Consider the following 21,811-nt stretch of genomic DNA (forward strand, 5'->3'; position numbering starts at 1 on the left):
TCTGTTATACGAACCATCAGCTGATTCACATGACTCGAACGCGACGAGAGGATCAGGGGATGCAGCAGGTGTTACAACGAGTCCACCTCCACAGAACAGGAACACACTCACGTTAACCTAGCTATTTTCCTGTGTGTGAACATTATACTAACAACGAGCCGAGGCGCACACTCGGGATCAATCACGAAGGGAAGTCGTGCGCGGACATGAATTTCGTGGATGCGCGCCATCCACGCGACTCTTCCGGCTACGATCGAACTTCCTTCGTGCGACCACGCTTGTCAGCACCGAAAACCGCCGTACCGAATTCTTCATCGTTTTTCTTCTCTTCTTTTTTCTCTTCTCTTGCAATTTCCTTTTATTTGCTGTTTTCTACCAGGAAGTTTCGAAACTTTCAGGATGCGGTCAGATCATCGTCGATATACAGGGTGTTGCATACTTGAGTCGTCGAACAGCAAGGGCTTAGCTAAGAGGGAAGAATGTTACGGAAAGTTCGTCGATAAACGCTGCGTTACAGAGTTACAAAGGAGTAATCGTACGTATGAAGTAGACGGCGATCGATTTTTCATTACAGCGCACGAAAGTCGACCGTGTTATGGTGTGGGTGTAGTCACGCGTCTTTTTATCACATGGTAGCACTTACATGTCGTTCATAGTTCTGACAATAAACGTGGCAGGACTCGAAGCTTCATATCGATAACGATGGAATTAGCATATCACGGGCCCTGAGAATTTCGTTGAATTTCAAGGATTGCGTCTTTTATTCCTCGCGTGAATTCTTCGTGCAAAGTCACTTGCGTAGAATGAACCTTTCGTTTTACGGTTGCTAAAAGTCAAGGGGTGTAAGGTCCCGGTGACCTTGCAGGCCGATGAACTGGTCCACCATGACCTATCGGTGTACTTGAACGAAGAACTAGCGCAAAGAACAAAAAAGCAGCAGTTTTTGAAATTTTTCTACTATAATAAGACAATAGAAAATGATCAGCTAGTATTTTTAGTTGCTCGTTCGAAGATGTTCTTGAGTCCGGGCACGAGCTTCGCGTCGATGAACAACGGAATGCTAACATCTCGCAATTTCTAAGGATTTTCTTGAGTTTCAAAAATTGCGTTTTTTATTCCTTGTGTTAATTCTTCCAAGTACGTACAATTCTGCCGAGTATAGTGAAAGATGGATAGAAAATTGTTATGGACCAATTTTTCGACCTCCAAGGTCACCGTTTGATTTTTACTCCCGGTGAACTATAAAAGAAAAGTTTCATTTCACGGGAGCGAGTTTGCGCGAAGAAGTAGCGCGAGGAATAGAAAAGCGCAGTTCTTGAAAGTCGACAAAATTCTCAGAAGCTGCGAGACGTTATTTTAACTCCATTGTTCATCTTCATTAATTCATCGTTGTGAAGCTCGTGTCCGAGTGCAAGAACGACGTTTTCAAACGAGAAACTAAAAACACTAGCTAATCACTTTTTATTGCATCATTATCATGACCGTTAACCACACGAAACACCGCACAATGGAAAACGTGTAACTACACAAGGATATAGGTAACTTTTGTGCGCCGATAAAAAGTACGTCGTTGTCTGTTTCATACGTACGATCGTTATTTGCTTATAATTCTCTAACGAAGCGTTTATCCACAAGCGTTATACGATATATTCTTTTCCTTCTTAATTTCGATAGATTAAGCCCTTGCGCTTAAAGTTTGGGACACCCTGTATATTGTCAATAGAATGGAACTCCATTCGTAAGAACGAAATGTTAGTAATGTCCGACCTGATCGAATCAGCAGTTTTAAAATTTGCTTTTGCTTTCGTTCATCTAACTTTATGCGATCCCTTTATTATTCCTACATTGTCTGATCGATCAATTTGTCAATTTTTGTTAATATAAGAATTTACGTGAACTTCGACGAATGTACGATTTTAAATTAAATCGTGAAACTGCTCGTACGACCGGGTCTGGTAAGGTTAGTGTTAACCGAACTTCAACTGTGCTCCTATTACCAACGAACCGCTTTTACGAACGTCACTAACATGTAAACAGTAGAGGCACGCGTTGTACGACTACTGTGACACGCTATAACGCCTTGCAGTCGATACAAGTCCGCGACATTGTTATCCGTCTAAAGAGGAAATGTTTCGTGAAATCCTCTCATACGTAAGTGAACTGCTATCAATTGAACGAAACATCGTAAGTGGTGAAGAGGAATAGGTGGACTCCTGTCATATGAACGACGTGGTTACATCGTGTGGATGATTATAAAAATGGCTTAAGTCGTTTACTTTTCGTTTCGAGATATTTACAGCTTTGCGTTTGAGGAAAGAAATGAATTCTGTTCAACGGGCGCGAAACGATCGTCTTCTGCAAAACCGACTCGATCCTACGACTCGACTTCTACTACTCTACAAAGATGGTTTCGGATTATAGGGTAACGTAAATAAACGCAACGTGAAATAAGCGATAAACTCATTTATGCTAGATTCTTGACTCTGGCCACTTTTCGTAATCGTCGACACATGCGAATCGACTCTTTCCCCGGTTGGACAGGTTCGTATAAACGAATTTCTACCGTATTCGATATTCTTAACCTAAAAGGATCGATACACGCGTATGTATCATCGATATTGTCAATATTTATCGACGAATTATCTTCGTTGAAAACCTTGAAATATTGACGATATTAGCGATCGTCTGAAGGCATCCTTGGGTGTACACACATTTTCTTCGAAGGAAAAAGAATGATATTAATTTTGATGGAAGAAAGATATTAATTTTATTTTGTCACGTTGCCTCAAGTCAATTAACCTGTTGAATTACGATAGCCAGTCACAGTTTCGTGACGTAAATCGCGGACCAAATGTGTCGGTCGTGAATCATGCTTCTTTTATGTTTTGCAACATTAATTTAAGAAAGTAGAAATTTTGTCGCATTTTCGTTAAGATAAATATGGAATCCGTAATATCATAGTATAATGCGAAATACAAGTATCGGGTTATGTTTCCGTTGCATGAAAATTCTTTCCATGCCTTTTTCGTTATATACATTTATATACAATATGAAATAGAACTCGTACGATTTTCATTTATTTGAATTAATGATAATATGGTATTGCGATGCGAAATAGAAATTCCGCGGAGTGTAAAACATTCATGCGACAGGTTTTATATGGGAAAGGGGAATAGAAAGTTACAGGAGTTTCATATTGTTCTCAAGCTTTTAGCACAGGATCGTATAAAATGTCTTCTTCACGGGAGAGAAACGATGTTTTTGTTAGTCACGTTTTAAAAACAGAATTTTAAATCAAGATTGATCATGGTAACAAAAATATTCGATATTTTCAAACTTTTAAGAATAAAATTCTCTCCATTGAACGATACTGATGACAATATACAATATACGACACAGTTACTTAGAAAGAGACAGATTTTATTTCGATACCTTTTACAGAGCCAGTTTTCTCAAATTACCTGGATCGCTAGAAACGTTCTCAGAATTGAATGGAAAGACAGTGTACCTCCCAAATTATTTTTATTTCTCAACGTAACTTTAACATTGATATATTTGAACCAACGATGCTTCAAGATCGTTTCATCAAAATATTTACCAATAATTGCCAATACAAGCTGTCTTAACTCCCGTGTCTGACAAAAATTTCCTTCGGCCAAGTACTTTTGCAGTCGTGGAGATCGATGAAAATCGCGAAGTCAAAGATTGAAATTAAAATGGAATTTAATGAATACGCTAGATGCGGTAATAAATGGTATCTTAATTAGACAATAATTAATTATTTATTTTTGCTCACACAAGCTTCACTTATAAGTGGTAAATGACTCATTTTTACCGAACCTAGTCTCTTCACGCTCCATGAAGGATCCTTTCATGCAGCAAATAAAAATTTTGCGAGCTGAAATTTCCAATAATACTGCTATAATTTGCGCTTCGTTCCAAGTTCTTTTTTGTCAAACGACAAAGCCGTACATTTTCAAACGCAAACGAAAACTACGAAATTTACTTACGATCATCGATATCTTTTAATTTAACGCGAAATAAATAAAATATCGAATTTTGTTCAAACAATAGCCAGTAATACGTCGCTTCGTTCAATACATCGGAACGCTTGAGACACGAACAAACCTGATAACACCAACGCAAATCATCAACAAGTAACTCGAGGATTTCATTATGGAAAATCGAACGAGACACACTTACCTCGTGCCATCTTCTTCTTTAGACCGTTCCTCGGCAATGAGGCTATCAAAGCAGCTAAAGAAATTATTGAAATTTCCAACACGCTGCAAACAATTACCCTGCTTGCTCAAGGTAGCACAAATGAAACACGCGTTGCTACGAAAATCATTTACATCGTATCGTGCTGAAACTTGCAAAACTCAAGAAACTCGCGTCACTGGCGCTTTTTCTACTAATACGAGACGTACAATTAAGCTGCTAATTTGTCACGCTGTTCGATGAGATTACCAACAGACAAAGAGAAGAGCAATATTTCGAACGTTTCTGTAATTTAACGAACGTAACGAGATCTGTCGTGGAGATCGAAAAATAATTGAACGTTCGTCGGTTTAGCGTGCAAAATCATAGAGTACCGGGTGCCCGTCAAACAATCGGACACTTTACTGACCACCACATACCCAGACATGCTACTGTCTACTAAATAGAAGGTCACTGTTTCCTGTTATTAGTCGGCAAACTCGATCAGAAAGTCAAGCGATGATGTACGTCGTTCATATAATAAGCCGATACCAAGAGCGACTACTAACGAGCCATCGCAGACGTAAATCGCAAGGGAACCGCAGCCAGTTGCCAAGAGAATATTGCATTTGCATGCTGTGTAACGTGGCCCCCGTAGAAAGTAAAATGGTAATCACCTTTGGTTATTCTTAATAGCGCGGATCCGAGGCGAGCGCGCACACACGCTCCGCATCATACGAAGAGCGTGTCGGTCATTGAGAAATATACGTTTATTAGTAGACATACAATTGAATTTACGTAATGAATTCAATGGAAGAAGAAACGCACCTCTGTTAGCGGAGTCGGTAACCGTGACTTTCAGGAGAATAATAAAGATAAGATAAGATTTATTACACTACAGATTGATCGTTACGATCATTACACGTATCGAAGGAATAGTAGAAAATAGTGATTTTAAAAGATAAATCGTTTTTAAAAATACGGCTGAACCACTTACTTGCCAGATCGATTAACTCTACGAGATAACAAGTAGAGGGAATTGATGAAATTACGTAACCAATGAATCGTTTGGGCAATCAAACGGTTGGCTAAAATTTAACAAGAAGCGGAGTTAACCATTTTGACCTGTGAACAGTTAAAATGATAAGATTGAAAGACTCGTAGCAAAAGCGATCCTTGTTATATTCAAAATTTGTTTGTTTTTTTTTTTTCATTTAAAATATTCTAATGAAATGATTGTCCGGTTAGTTAAACGAATAATAGGAAACGTTCGGTTATTGCGATTGAACTAGAAATAAATTGATTCTTCATGGTTAATAACGAAGAGTTATCGCATGTAGTCACTTACCAAAATCTACCATCATTTGGAGCATTGTTATTCAATTGAAAAGATCTTCCTGTTTTAAATATAACGTACAACTGAATGAATAACAGGGGAGAGATCTCTCCCCTTTTTGCGTACCACGTACTATTAATACACGTACAAAGAATGGATTTTTATAGGAAGTTTAAATGTGTAACTAGAAATAAGATATAAAAGTATAATATCGCTTAATAATCTGTGGATACTAAAAGTAATATAGACTTGGAGAAGATTTTAACCATATTCTGTACAATATCGACAATGGAAACCTCTGTACACTGGAAATTCATGTACCGTAAATGTTTTACTTAAGCTTAAAATATTATTTAAAGATTATGCGATTAAAAGATATATCTAACTGATTAATTAAATATGTTACTCTGATAAAATTATAAACTTCACAATCGCAGCAATCATATTAAACACGATTATATATAATATTGTGCATTTCAATTCTGAAGAGAAGTTACTTTGTAGCGTAGAATATGAAGATTGCTAAATATAAATATATAATCGATAATTTAGAAGATAGAAGCATTTATAAATTTGTCAACTGTTTTAATAGCTGACAAAGTACTCCGACTATAATCGTCTAAGTATTATTCCGCTGTAAAACTTCCGCAATGTACACAAATTCTGATTAACTTTCAATTATTTGATTCCTATATGTATATTCTAATATGTCTTAAATTATTCTAATATGTCTTAAATTATGCTAATATGTATTTTACGGCACATTGAAGATTGGTGACTTGATTTATCGTGTCACGTTAATTGTACAAATTAATCTGGTAAAGATTACGAGTAAAAATAACAGCATTAAACAAAGTCTTAGCCTATATAGAGATTTTTACGCTCGAGAATATTCAGGATCTAAAAAAATGTATGTTTCATTAGAAAATTCGTCGTTTAATAAGAATCGTCTAGATATAACAATTAACATCAATGGCTATCGGCGTTAATTATTATCCAATTCATATTTGTAGACCTTATTTTAGTTGCTAATTTGTAGGCGTGTAGAAAAATTGTAACAGTTGGAGGCACAAGACATCCTACACAGTTCCAATATTTACAATATCACTTTTCTTAATCCTTCTTTTCTTGGCTGGAAGCTTTGCCTTTCGATTTCGATGGATATATCACGAACAGGGACAATTGCGCCACAGACAAAACAAAACCAACCGAGTTCTGAAACTTTAAAAATACATAATACATTAGCGAGTGATAATCTGCGAATTTTGTAGTAATTTAGATAGTACGAAGGAATAAGAAATAGAAAATCTACTTACGATAATGAAGACGTTATTAATTATAATCCCGTACAATAGCCATAAAGATATAACAATAGTGCCCATAAATATCAGTGGGAACGGAAGGATATCCGTGTTTTTCGTCCTTATGATCTCCCTCTGATGAATCAAAAAACAAAAGATTATTGCAATCGTATAAACAAATTTCGTAAATACAGTTAATTCAGACAATCTAAATATCATTAAAGGTAATGTCTAGCGTTTAAAAAATTATTAACGAAACTTCTGATTCGTATTATTTGTTTCATGCGAACCATAATAGCAGTGTTTCTTAAACATTATGTTTGAGAATATCAGAGTATGTTTTTCTAACTCGCTCTTGTGCCGCATTCGTTCGAAATAGAAATACGTTTAACAAAGAAATCACTCACTAACTAAATTGATTCTTCGTTCGAAGTCAAGTAAAAGTACGAAGAGATATATTTAGAACTGTTTGTATGAATAAATTGGATACTAAGATGTATAATATCTCAGGAAAGTACACAGAAACTGCTACACGTTTGAAAATGAATCTCATCTGGTAAAATACTGTTACGCTCGATGGCGTGCAAAGAACATCTCGGTCAACGAGAAATTGAGGCAATACGTAACGGAACTACAATAATACGGCTGTTAGATATATTCTAATTTAGCCGAGAAAATTTGAAGAACATAAAATCAACGTTAAATTCTTTAAAACATCGCAATCGTGATTAAAGAAGCTCGATAAATTTCATCGAAATCTTACTGAAGGCAATAAAATTTTACGATAACAATATCTGAAAGTTTCCAATCCAGTTGCGCTATTTCTATTTGGATGATTACACGATTTCGCATTTCGTTTGTCACGGCTCACAACTTCTTACAACTTCTTGTCGCAACGCAGAAATGTTACTCAACGATTGCAAAATTTCTCATCGATTATTGCATAAAAAAAAAAAAAAAATAGCTAACTATTTGAAAAGAGACATTGTATCATCGACAGAACTACATTGATAAGATAAAACATTCATATAACATATATACATGCAATGATCTTTCAATAATTATTTTTAACATTTAACATATTTATCGAAATTTGAAGAACTGAATAAAAATCTAGAGTAAAATGCTAAGGATGTAAGATAAGTAAAGAAAGATTTATGCAAACGAATAATAATGCTTGTATTATTCGTTTCGTGGGTATTAAGTTTGTTAGAGCTCTTAGCTACGTTCGTGGAATTTTACTTACAATATGTAGAAGAGGAGACGCTATTAAGAGGAAAAATAATCCTGTCACAATCAAACCGAATCTGAACTCGAGCTTCTCGGGATCTTCCACTTGTGCATACGCGAGGAAGGCCGCTACAAAGGCTGCTACCTTGCCTATTAAAGCACGTGTATCCTTCTAAAAATGCGGAAGACGATGTAAAATATTTATTCAGACGTTGATACGGTTAGAAATATTTGTTCAAAGTTTCTTCGCAAAACACCAACTTAGGTTCTACGTAAAGTCTTAATTTTGCCTGACTATCGATACACAGGGTGTCCGATAACTGATAGTACAACCGGACAGGGGGTGGTTCTACATGAAAAAATAAGATAATTATATTTATAGGTACACCAACTTCACCGATTTCCATGATTTTTGAGCATATTGTAGAAATCAACATACTCTTCTTATTGTGACGTTAAATTTAAAATCCTTTGGCGACTACCAAATCGCACTCGCCTAATTATACTTGTAGCAACAGCTCATAGACGATAACGACATTTGATTGTAGTAGTAAGCGTATATGATACACTGTAGCCATTCTCCTATGTTAATGTTAAGCATAATTCCAAGTTAAGTGGATACGAGTCTTGTTATCATCTTTGACAATGTAGCCATTGTTTGCATACAGTATAGCATCTGTCACAGTCATCAGAAATTTTCTTAAAGGCAGATATAGATTACACTTTGATTGAAACTGTTTTTGAAATCAAAGCACGAAAGATTGGAAAGTTCTAGCGTTCAGAGGAAAAATTTACTTTTTTTCTATTGTTTAAAAAGATATTGTTAATAAGTAATCGACTATTTGAATTTGAGGTTCAACCCTTGGTCAAATTTAAATCAACTTTGTCCTAAATTGAGTAACCAGTCAGTTTCTCAGTTTAAAAAGTTACCAAACGTGGCAATTTAAAAATTTAATAAACGATAAGAAGAATTGATATAAAAGAGATTACGTTTGTACTTTAAGACTGTATTTGCATCCCGAAAACGTCTAGTTCCATATAATTAGTAGTTAGTCTACAAAAAGATTTACAAAAATCATTTCCTTCTATTGTTGTCACACGAGAATTCCCCTTCAAAGGCCTCGTGCACAACTGCACACGCGAGGCTGCAAGAAATGCCAGTTATAATTCAATTAAGAACACCAATCTACATATTAGGTTTTCGCTTCGCGTTAGTCTTTTGAATCTGGCTACCGTGAGGCGGCTGGCAACGCTTACGTGAAACGATAAGAAATTAATTATAAAAATAGCAGGCGAATGAATAATTGATGTTATTTTACGAAAAGAATAATTGTTATTATCTTACGCAACAACTTCATTCATTACAGAACTAACTCGAGCCCAAATCCAATACATTGTAAGTTATAACACACATTTTTTACAATCTCGCATATGCAGTTGTGCACGGACCTTTAACCAAACTCGCCAAAATCTCGTTTATACGTACCAGAAATAAAAGATAAGAGCTAGTTTTCGCTTGGGTCATTATACCTGCTCGCCACAAGGCTGCTGTCAGCCAATACTAACGCATAGGCCATTACCAAGGCACAATTATAAACAAAATAAATTTTTGGCCAATATCTTAAAAACTATGACCGAGCGAGGGTTATATATGTACATAGAAAACAGTTGCTCAACATTTGGATTTCTACAATATATTCAGAAATCTTTTCTATCATTCTTGCACTATTTCCACACTCATGCAATATACACTTTCTTTCATCCTGTGCCCTCAACATTCAAGTCATCTGAAATTGTTAACTATTATTAGAAACGTTTAGTAATATGGATGAAGATAGCCTACAGTAAAATCCGCTGAGCTGGGTTAAATGTACGTGTACCGCAAACATTTTCAAACTTGATTTTCTCAAAAGCGAAGGGTGAAATGAAACAATTTTAGTCTTTCTTTTCGACTTACTTTTTCATGCGGGATCAGCCACTGGACGGTTATACTACCAGCTATCGGATATCCTGTGTTTTTATTTTATTACAATTGTTTGTAATTCAATAAAGACAATGTCTCGTTATATATTCAGCCGCGTATCTATCGACTGTGCAACAGATTAGCAAATAGTAAATACACGTACACGTTATCTTGAAAATGTTACAAGTGTTTGCGAATGTTTGTCGCGCCTTTTGCACTACTGATGGATACATGACTTTGCTAGATGTAGCTACATTTTGGTTTCGCAAAAAAGAGAAAAAGAAATCCAACAAACTGAAAATATTATAATTTTGTATACAGGGCGGGACAGATAAAGTGTTAGGGGCTGTTCCCTCCGAAGCCATTGTAGATACTAACTTGCAATTTTTAGGTATTGAAGGGTAGAGGCACCAACATTTTAGGGATGTAAAATATTGTGGGATATATGATGCTATCCTCGTTCTTTCTTAATCAGCTATTAATTTTTCGATATTAGAGCTCATGTTATCAAACTTAACAACTTTTATCTAAAGCATTTTTTTCGCGAAGTTTCGCAAAGCTATTATCACAAGAATAAATGCGTGTTTGGAAGCGAATGGGGAACTCTTTGAACATTTAACAAAATAATTTTCAAAGCAATATACATTTCTTTTGATATCTTTCGACATCTTCGCGGAGCTCCACTTATGCAAGTTATTTTCCGCTATAATTCCTTAACTATACAAAATTGAAACAGTGCCTTAGATAAAAGTTGTTAGGTTTGATAACATCTGCCCGAATATCGAAAAATTAATATGTCATCTTATTTGATAAAAAAGTAGACGTAGCACCCTTTCCAGTCCTAAAACACTCATGCTCTCAATATCTTACAATCTAAAATTGTAGCCTCTCTGCACCATTTAACATCTAAAAATTTCAGGTTGATATCTGCAATAGCTTCAGAGAAAACAACTTGTAATATTTTACTTCTGCCTCATCCTGTATGATGCATGATGTATGATACAATAAGGAAAATTGCAATATATACAAAAATTAAAGCTACATGCTTCTAAGAGTCTTTTAGTTTCTTAAAATTTAGCAGCAAAACATACAACTTCATCTATGGTGTATATCGTAACAGAATATTAATTCAAACGTTCAAACATGGAAACTAAAAAGGGAAATAATTTACAAAGAAAGAAAGTAACATGCCAGAAAGTAACACATCATGCATTTGAATTTAGAAATATAAACTCGTACCGTGTGTGGTGAGTAATAATAATATACAGCCATGTATGCTGTATTTGTGAGTAATCCAAAAACATTAACATTAATCATTGCAGGATCCCTCACAATCCATGCATATTGAAGCATCAAGATGCACCTATAAAAAGTTTTTGATTCACTATATGTCTCTCTGAATAGTCTGTATATATGAATTTCCTTCTTATACTATGATCTATAATACTTTTTTCACAGTTATGAACGGAAAACAACATGAAATATTTCTATTATAGGCAAAAATATTAATACTGTATTTAGATATCTTTACTTCACAAGAACAGAACAACCAGTAATATGTTTTAAATAACATTACACACTGCGTATTTATCTTTATGTCATCTATGTTAAATAATAATGCACTTACATTCCTATGCCACCCAAAAAAGGCATGGGATCAAATCCTTTAGACGAGCCCTTTTGATAAATATCCTTACATATCAATCTACAATTAAATGACAATCAAAAATGTTATTTTTTATTACTTAATATACTTCAAATTGATAGTAATAATGTAAACAGCTAGTATGTAAAATCACACATACAATTTTTGACTTATATCTTTACAATATTTTGAAGTCACATTGATAAAATACAAAAATTTAATATTTCAAATGACCTATAAATCTACATATGATAGATATAATATATTATATATACAATTTGCTTATACAAATTGGTATATTATATTTCTATTATATAAACTATATGCTATTAGATAACTTCATATATTCATGAATCATGTTATGTCAGCACTTTTCTTTAAAATTATTATTAGGTATAGGTACAAATAACGAGAATGAAATTTGCAAAGTTTATGTATAAATATTTACGATTAATCATATAAAAAGTAATTATTTGTTAATTTTAGTTACTAATTAGTTACTAGTTATGAATTTCTTTAATCCTAATTGCTCAATTTCATACATATCTCACATGTTATAAATACATAAAAAATATCAAATAGATGTTTTTATTGTACATCAATAATAGTTCAAACATATAATTAATACTATCATTTTTGATATTTTAATTTACAAAGATCAATGTGAAACATATATAAAAATTTCGTATGTAATATACCTAATTATTCTTATGATAAGTTTATAAAAACATATATACATATTTGTTACATTATAATTAGTCATTTAAAAAAATGAGCGACACATACGCATATTCGCAAATAAACTGGTTTAAATATTTTAATACCGTAATAATGAAAAAAAATGATGTGGCACTTCTAAAAGAAACATACATTTACGATTTAAATTATATCATAACATTCAGGACTTTACTAGTACATATATACATATTTTTTAAATTTTATAACTTATAATTGATGGCTTTATATAAAAGTAACACAACTTCTCTCAATTTTGCCGCAATGCATGAAAAAAACAAAGAAATCTATTGTTCGGCGTATCACGTGGAATATTAAGAAAGTAGTTTGAATATAAATGTCAATGTCAAAGAACAGTTACACGCTCACGTAGTTTGTAATACACTTCTATTCCAAAACGTATAGTTTGTAATAGAAATCGAACGTTGTATTTCAGAAAAAACATAAATCGAAATTTTTTTATTTCCTCAACTTACGTGCCAGCTGACATTTGGGCCATTGTACAAATTGAGGCACATGATGCCACAAGTTCTTTGTAATCCTCCAAACCCATCGCGTTTTAACAGTTATCTTCCTTAATACTCAATGACTACTATGAGACTACGACTACGAATCACTTCATCATTACGAAACTGAATGTCCCCACCATAAACGGGGAGATTGGGGAAAAAAGTACCTAATGATTGGTTATTCCATTTACGACATTGGTGTGTTGCCCCTCGCCCCACTACGATGCGACACACCGGTAAGCGCACTCTTACACTCGTTTGCTTATCAACACGAATTCCAATTTTAATTTTAATTTCTGATGAATTGAACTATCAACGGTGAAACGTAATATTTACGATTACCTATGTTGCGTCACGTGAAAAAAAGGATACAAGGAATTTTCCGTTGTACACGATAAGGTAATCGGATATATACTTAGTTATATATATCTTTAATGTCTTAAAAGTGTTGGTAATTCGTATACCTGATAACGTTAAATTATACGATATCAATCATTAATTTACAGATTTGAAATTTATGCTTTTCGGTTTACACAGTACTTTCTGTGATATAATTTTATTATACAGCAGTGGATGTACATTCATACATACACGTATAACAAAGAGTAGGGGTATGCATGGATACAATAGTTGTATCCCTACTCTGCTTATAATAGTATTTTATACCTAAAAGTACATACAAGATAGTAAATTGATGTTAAGTATCTATCAGTGGTCAGCGCAATCTAGTGATATAACGAAGATTTAACTTTCTTTAGCGCAAATTTTGAATGCCTATGATGATTTGACGATTTCGAGAAATTCAATTACTTATATTTTTTCCTTAACAAAATATATAATTACAATACATTTATTTAATTTATATTATGTATATCTATTTAATCTATATTACGATATATGTATTTAAAAGATTAAAATAATTATATTATCTTCATCGGGCCAGCTTTATTATTTATTGTTATTATTAATATCATATAATCAGTTTCAATTAAGAGAACTGGTTAAATTATAGATACTTTTTTAAAGTCAAGTGCAATAATTTTCAAACCAAGTGCTATACTCCCTATATTACTTATTTTAAGCATTTTTTATGACATTTTTAGTATATGATGAAGAATACTATTATAGAATCAATATCTTTTTATAAAATTCACTATTCACTTATAGGAAAATACGTGAGGAACGATAATTTAATTTCTTTATATTTAAATAAATTTATTATAATGATTTATAGAATTCTTCTTCTGAGTCAAAGTTGGTAGCTTTGAACTTTTATTTCATGCTCGATCGTCTTTTATCCAGCAAGGAAAGTCTCTAGAAGATTCAAACGTGTTCTGTCTCTACCTCCGTAAGTGACATATTCACGTGATAATTATAAAATTTCACAATGTCAGAAAACAAGAACGATAAAGCAAAGGTTGATCTCGGATTATTAGAGGAAGATGATGAATTTGAGGAGTTCCCTGCAGAAGGTACAATAATTTAATGCTATACACTTATTATAATTGTTAAAATGGTTCGTACAGTATTCTAACCTCAATTTGACTGAATGACTTGATAGATTGGACTGCAGTTGATGAAGACAATGAAGATATTAGTGTTTGGGAAGACAACTGGGATGACGATGATGTAGAAGATGATTTTAATCAACAATTAAGGTAATTTTTATCATAACACTATTTTAAGAAGCACATAGCTTTCAGGTTTATAAACCATCAAATAATAAACAATTCAATCTCATTAGTATGATATTTTTACTGCAATACTATTGTAATTTATAGCAATATTGTTTAATACTGAAAAATATAAATTCCTTTAAAATATTAAGAACATTATGAGTGGTTAAAAAATTGTCAAATCATATAATTTTTTAAAATACAATCATTTGTTTCAGGGCACAATTAGAAAAACAAAAGGGTCACAACAAAGGGAAGGATTCTTAATTAAATTATAAATTAGATGTTATTATTCATAAGAATAAATATGTATTAATTTCCTAAGATTTTGCATACATATAAGTTTCATTTGATGTATATTGATAGACTTTTATTAATTGTGAAATATAATGATTTTTCATAAATATTTGTACAAAACTTAAACATTAAATACAAATGTACAATTTAAATGCATATAGTACCTAATATGCGTGAATTACATCATACAACTCATAAAGAGTCCTGTATTAATGAAAAAAATACTTGGCATCCTTAGTTTATATAATCAGGTACATAGTCTGTTTTTGAAAATTTTATATAATTCTACATTATTAAATCAACAAATTTAGTTACATATGGCACATCAATTCCTTTCGACTAAAACATATTTTAAACATATTTTAAAACATAATTAGCAACTCCTAAGACCTGTAACTTGATCAATGGCTAAATAAAATTGAGAAAAGGAATTGAATCAACCTTTTGTTATTGAATTAAAATAAAATTAAATTATTAAAGAGTTGTACTATGTTTTGACCTACATGTACTTAATAGCTGTGATGCTAGAACATCTAATATTTGTAGGTTTAAGTCTACATTAATCTTCTTTATTTCGTAAGAATCAAGTAAATACTTTAAAATATTTAACGTGTCATCTTCGCCAAATACTAATTTTACATCATTTGGAAGTTTAACTAATAATTCTTGCAACAGTCTTTTTTTTAATAGTTCCAGTGGTTCCTCAGAAAGTTTATTTTGGACGTTATGAAGTGATATATTACCCAATTGATCAAAAATTTGTAAAGTAACAGTCTGTAATTATAAGAAATTCATAACTGAACATAAAAATAATAGTACTTCTTATAACAATAAAAAATAATAAATAAATATGAATTATTACTTGTAATATAGGTTCAGTAACATTTCCAAAGAGTAGCTTTGCCCATCGAACAACTGCCTCTTGCTGCAAGGCATTATTACTTCCAACTCCTGCCAATAATTCACAAATAAGATCGACAGCAACACATGTTAATATTAGATGTGAATCCAAATCATCAAGGTCCTCTGAAAATAAAAGTAAAAGAAAAGAAACATTTTATAACATACTCAATAATTTTTATAATACATTATATTTACCTTCATAAGAACTTTTTACAGTTTCCCACCAATGAGTTAATAATGCAGAATCATTAGCACTCTCCATTGAATCAACAGCTTCGTAAGCAGAATCCACGCAAGAATATTCAGTTCTTTCAGTTATTAATTGTTGAAGTTCAGCTGCTAGACTTTTCTATTATAATAAGAGAGGTGAAATTTTATATATAATGATATGATTTATAAATTTCATTTAATTTGAAATATTTTGTCCATTAAAATTTACATTTAATTACCGATTTAATATTCTCGACGAATCTCCACGGAATATCAGCTAAAGGCATTAGTGTTGGTAACGGAACATTTTCTTCTTCTTGTTCAATTTCAAAACCTGGAACGACTGTTCTTAAAGTATTAAAAACACCACTTACTGTTTTGACTAAAAACTTGTCAAATCGAGGTGCAACCACATCTGCTTTTTTATTAGCGTTACTACTTGGACGTAAAAAATGTCGCAATTGCGGTGGACATTCACTAGCCAAGCGTGTAGTTAAAGTTTTCAAATAATTCTCTAATTCAAGACGACCGCCTTTTGGTAATACCAAATTTGACATAATAGATGCTAATTCTGGAATCTATATATTTTACATTGCACAAAATAAATCAAAAAGTACCATAAAACAGTTAATAGGTATAAAATGTTAAATTCACCTCTTGTAGACTAGTATGTAACTGAGCAAAATCGCGATATTGTCTTCTAACAGTAGCAGTTGTAGTTTCAAATAGATCAACCCCCCGTTGTTCTATATCATCAAATTGAATACAATAAAGTAATTGTTGTGATCCATCAAGAGCTGTATGAAATTCTGTCCAAGGAATTGACAAATTTGTAAATTGACTACCTTCATATACTACATAAGATTTTTCTTCCACATGTCTGAAAAATATAATATAGATATATATTTGATTTATTAAATTATTTATTAAAATTGAAAAATATTAATACCCACAATGGTGTATTTACAGTTGACTTTTGCTGTAATACATTTCTAAGTCTAGCAATTGTTGTAGCAAAATCTGTAGGTTCCTCATATACAGGAGATATTTTATCCCCTTCTATTTCAGCATCTATCTCTACTATACTTTGACCCCATAGACCTCTATGTTCTGTACCTAAGTTATGTAAATGTAAAGTAGGTCTCTTATCATTTATAGATACTGAGGTATTCTCGTGTTTAATTAAAGGTTTAGTAGATGATTCAGATTTTGGTTTTGGTAGTGATCGTGGAATCACAGCTGCTGTTGCAGATGTTATACCATCTCCTAGAGCATTGGATATAACTTTCTGAAATAGTTCTTTTATTAATTCGTAATAATCAATGATAAGTAAAATAAGCATTATAGAATTCTGCACATACTTTGACATGTGGAATATTCTCTTCCTGTTTACTTTGAACTTTGGCAACATTTTTTGGTGTTTGTTGCAGTAAAAAGTCAGATAAATTTTGAAATAACCAATTTGGAGAACTTATTGTTTCAACAACTATTAATAATCTTTTTGCTAAGATAGATAGTAACAGTTTACATGGTAATGAACTTGTTAACTCCCATTGTAAAAATTCTTGTGCTAGGATAGTAACCATTCGATGAAGCATATGTTCTAACGCTGGCATATTACGAGAACCAGGATGTAAATATCTAAATGCTTCTTCAATATTTGGTGCAGTTCCTTTCTCAACCCGTCGTAATGCTCTACAATATAATATAATTAGTTTGAATAATTTATATTATAAACATATATATAAAACATCGTACCTTTGATATTCTTTTAAATGTAATAAGAACACATTAAACAGCTTATGAGTAAGCTTTATTTTGTCTATTAAACTGATCTTATGAAACAGTTTGGTCAGTAATTTTTTTAGCAATTCTTGTGCTTCATTAGGGAATGATTTATCATCACTGATAGATTTATACCAAACCTTTATGCATTTTAAATTTATTTCTGTTACTAAATTATATATTTCTACTGCTCTCTTTCTTTTTAAAGAAGTATCTTTTCCACTAGATCTAATTACTACTTTTTCCTTTCGCTTTTCTTTAGATACTTGTGTTGAATTTGTGTTTTTATTTGTTCTTACTTCATTCTCATATTTACTAATACATTCACTCTTTTCTTTGGAATCAATTTGTAATTTCAAATTATTTACAAATTTGTTATATAACCAATTATTAACAAACCTTATATTAAGTGGTCTATTAGCTTTTAATGCAACTTGAAATAAAAAACAACTGAGCCACACTGATAATATTATAATAAAAATAGCCCATGAAATAGAAATATATAATGGTGTCAGACCAGCCCATTCTTGTATAATTACAGATAACAATGTAACTAATATACTTAAAATCAACAATATCTGGTTCAACCAGCTCATTGGTATAACTTCCTTCATTGTAAACATAATATAAGAATACTACTTTTAATATTACATTTTGTGCCAATATAATATAAATCTGCAAAAAAAAAATAAATATTTTTATTCCTTTACAAACTTACCATATTGTTCAGATATAAATACAGAAATGCTATTCATATAATAATTTTATAATAATTTTAATACTGGGAACATAAAAAGCTTTCCTTTCAGTAAGCATTAATTAACATAACATTGTTGCATAAAAAATTCACTGTATCATTTAAAATTATGTCGTTAGAAAATCAAATATTTTTGTAATTATTAAATCATTTTTTAAATTAAACTTATTTCCTATTAAAACGACTTTAATAATTTATGAAATTTACCTTATGTATCTAAAACATTCCTATATTACTTGTATTGACATATTGATGTTTTATACTGCAACCTCGGCATGTTTTATTCTCGTTCGAATTGGATCATAAAATTCCTTAACGAACGTAACTCGTTTCACAGATACACATTAATAATCACAGATCATTAACTTAATCCCTTTATACTTAAATACATCTGAATTTCTATCAACATTTTATTTTCTTTCGTGACTATACGATGAGACATAGATTACATTTTAGAAAGAATGGCGATCTTTGTCATCGCTTGATTATTCTCGTTTTAATAGAATAGGATACAAGATACACATGACAGTAATAATCACTGTAACTATTTCACAAATAAACGATACTTTATACAAACAAGATATGTTGTTAAATTGTATTTAAATAAAGTCCTTAGATAATAAAACGTACCTGGTACTGTATCTCAAATTCGAGGTTACGAAAGTAATTGTTTTTCGCTTTTTGTTGATAAAGAACCACGTTACATATGTATGCGCCGTTGCAAGTGTTGTGACACATGCGTACTTAAATATGTAGAACGTAGAAGATAACTGAATACAGAGTGCATAGATATAAGTTTAGTATTTTTTTATTTTATCATAAAATCTAGCAAAGTATTTGAATCGTACACGTAATATCACTATTTAAATCAGGATTTTCATACCTATTTAATACAAATTGAATTTGAAAATTGATAAATGTTAAAACTATACTCCAAAATCCGCAGTCTAATTATGATATTACAAAACAATATGTTATGTGTTATATTACCATATATATGTATTATCTCAACATATTATCATTAAAATTATTTATCGACATACCTAAAAAAATATTTAGAAATTAATAATGATAATACAAGTTATAATTGAACAATTAATTAACATTATTTAAGATTCCAATAATATATTTATTATTTATTTATAAGTATGACATGTATAAGGTACAAATTTATCAAAGATATTTGTGTATAGGAAAATGTTTCATATATTTTATTAAAAGCGAAATTCCAATTAAAAAGAGGAAATATTTATAGTATGCGATTCAAATCACTTAATTATTATTACTTACAATTATTAGGTATATACGTGTAATATGTACCTGTGTTTAGAAGATCAAGATAATTTCATTATAATCATCGAGAAACTAATAATTTTCTGTCCGTTCTCGATGAACATAATTTATCTATAACCTAAACCACGATCATTATATCTATATTATCACATAACTAGAAAAGAAAACTGTTCGTTAACTTATCTAATAAATCTTATTTATGACGCTTGATAATAAATTTTTAAATTTTCTTTCAGCCAAAGTCAGTAATTAACGACTCTATCTTTGAAAAAATAAATTATCAATTCTTTCCTTCTGTATTTATTCCGTTACACGTATAATAGACCGAAGAATTATGCCGTACAGTCGTTTTTCACGTTTCACTATTTCATACAAAGACAAGTCATACGATACGGTAATAATTTAAGTGGTAAAGAGCAACGATTCGTAATACATACGAATTACTCGTCGAGCTTGCTCGTAAAGCTATCCGTTTTCTAGCATTAGCATTTTCAACACGTGGCTGTCTCGTGAAGAGGCACGGAGTGTGATAAAGTCATCCTAAACTGGAGCACCTCCACCCCATGCAGGTGCACGCACGTATGCATACACGTCCCAAAACTCCCAAAGAGTGCGGGCTCTAATTTTAGTTGGTGAAGCGTCAAAATAAGCGTAAGTCACCCGGGGGCCTTGTAAGGCTAGGGAGGCAATCCCGGGGACCCCCGGCATGCACTCCCCGACAGCCACGGCATCCACGTACCGACAACTCTATTTTTGTTATTTCTTTATTTGTAGCGCAGTTTTATCGCTCGTCTTGGGTTACGGATTTTCCTTCGAACAAGAGTCTATAATCGACCGTCTTCGAACTCGAAAGATGTGAGAGATGTTTTTGTTGTGGGATTAAAGTACGGTCATTGATGCTGGAGATAATTACTTTGACTGATGTCGAAACGAGTAATAGATAAATATTAGGTAATTTAGATAATTATATCCAGAAAGATAAATGGACAAGGAAATAAATGAGATGTTTCGTTTTACGATGAAATTAAATTTCACGAATAAATCGTACGGAGAATTGATAAATTTAATTATTTCTATTTTAAAGGATTTGCTGTGATCTTCTAATTGGCTCGTAATGTCTTCGTAAATTGTTATGGCTGAACAGGTGTAGCCTGTAGATCTATTTCTGGATCGAAGTATCGTCGGTTCTTAATATAGAGTAACTAATCCTCTTGAAGATTTAACGCTTACATTATATCTAATTCTCAGTGTCATATAAATAATAATAATAATAATGATAAGCGAACAGAGAATTATTCATAATTTTTCTTAATTACTGCGTAACTCTATAGTCTGTTGAAAGAAATGAAAATATGTATAGTCACTTAAAGTTGCACACAAACTGGCCAGCTGCCAGAGCACACTGTAGTTAAATGTCATGAGAACCCAAAACACAATAATTCTCTTGAACTTTATCTATAAAATCGTAATTTGTACCCGTCCATTATGTCATTGTTTTGAGTAACCGCCAGAAATATCACGTACGATAAGGTTCACATAATCCGACATTGAATTATTATATAATACAGTTTTATTATCATCAATTATATGATATAATAAGAACAATACGCCAGGCAGCAATATGAGCCGACGTTGATGCGCCTGGTCATGGTTTCCCATATCATATACTTCACTCTCGTCGATTACCACCCCGTGCGTATCGCAAATGCCAAATTACGTGCGCTTACGATTTCAAGAAAGCCTTTGTATCTGTATGTGTATGTGTGCGTGTCTGTACGATACATGTAAGTCAGCGTATACATAATGACAAGGCCGAGAAGGGCTTGTTGCAATGGCCGAGGAGATTATTATCAATAAATTAATTAACGTTAAAATAACAAACAGTCATGTTGTACAAACTAAAAAGTAAAGTACAGTCTGATAAATGTGTAGAATAAAGGCACTTCAGTAATTTTCCTTTCCCAAATCTCG

General features: G+C 32.1%; 4 protein-coding genes and 1 long non-coding RNA gene across 7 annotated transcripts in view; 2 read left to right on the top strand and 3 right to left on the bottom strand.

The window, feature by feature from the left end:
* Positions 1–6,303, bottom strand: part of LOC126864892 (soluble guanylate cyclase 88E) — a 41,683-nt gene extending 35,380 nt beyond the window's left edge. The window contains exon 1 of one of the 3 annotated variants that reach the window (XM_050616751.1): positions 4,204–6,303. The gene's annotated coding sequence lies outside the window, so the exon portion shown is untranslated. Of the gene's footprint in view, positions 1–14; positions 190–4,203 lie in introns of those variants that run through there. The other 2 variants (XM_050616753.1, XM_050616750.1) reach the window with 2 other exon arrangements.
* Positions 6,304–6,451: 148 nt separating this feature from the next.
* Positions 6,452–13,100, bottom strand: LOC126864912 (sugar transporter SWEET1). The gene is made up of 6 exons (XM_050616791.1): positions 12,887–13,100; positions 11,658–11,735; positions 11,270–11,393; positions 8,084–8,239; positions 6,853–6,972; positions 6,452–6,757 (listed from the first exon to the last, which is right to left on the bottom strand). Exons 1-6 carry the CDS (start codon positions 12,961–12,963, stop codon positions 6,650–6,652), a joined length of 663 nt encoding a protein of 220 aa, XP_050472748.1. The 5' UTR covers positions 12,964–13,100; the 3' UTR covers positions 6,452–6,649.
* A 56-nt stretch (positions 13,101–13,156) lies between these two features.
* Positions 13,157–14,999, top strand: LOC126864915 (26S proteasome complex subunit SEM1). The gene is made up of 4 exons (XM_050616796.1): positions 13,157–13,318; positions 14,222–14,391; positions 14,481–14,577; positions 14,814–14,999. Exons 2-4 carry the CDS (start codon positions 14,307–14,309, stop codon positions 14,860–14,862), a joined length of 231 nt encoding a protein of 76 aa, XP_050472753.1. The 5' UTR covers positions 13,157–13,318; positions 14,222–14,306; the 3' UTR covers positions 14,863–14,999.
* LOC126864891 (uncharacterized) lies at positions 14,939–19,240 on the bottom strand. The gene is made up of 9 exons (XM_050616749.1): positions 18,755–19,240; positions 17,764–18,465; positions 17,367–17,700; positions 16,959–17,293; positions 16,660–16,885; positions 16,245–16,583; positions 15,991–16,144; positions 15,755–15,918; positions 14,939–15,666 (listed from the first exon to the last, which is right to left on the bottom strand). The coding sequence occupies exons 2-9, from the start codon at positions 18,411–18,413 to the stop codon at positions 15,367–15,369; spliced, it is 2,502 nt and encodes an 833-aa protein (XP_050472706.1). The 5' UTR covers positions 18,414–18,465; positions 18,755–19,240; the 3' UTR covers positions 14,939–15,366.
* A 162-nt stretch (positions 19,241–19,402) lies between these two features.
* On the top strand, positions 19,403–21,806 carry LOC126864919 (uncharacterized). The gene is made up of 2 exons (XR_007689375.1): positions 19,403–20,791; positions 20,925–21,806. It is a non-coding gene; the product is annotated as an uncharacterized LOC126864919 (long non-coding RNA).
* The last annotated feature ends 5 nt before the right edge of the window (positions 21,807–21,811 follow it).

The sequence above is a fragment of the Bombus huntii genome, chromosome 4 (assembly GCF_024542735.1).
Source record: "Bombus huntii isolate Logan2020A chromosome 4, iyBomHunt1.1, whole genome shotgun sequence".
Classification (NCBI taxonomy): Eukaryota; Metazoa; Arthropoda; class Insecta; order Hymenoptera; family Apidae; genus Bombus; species Bombus huntii.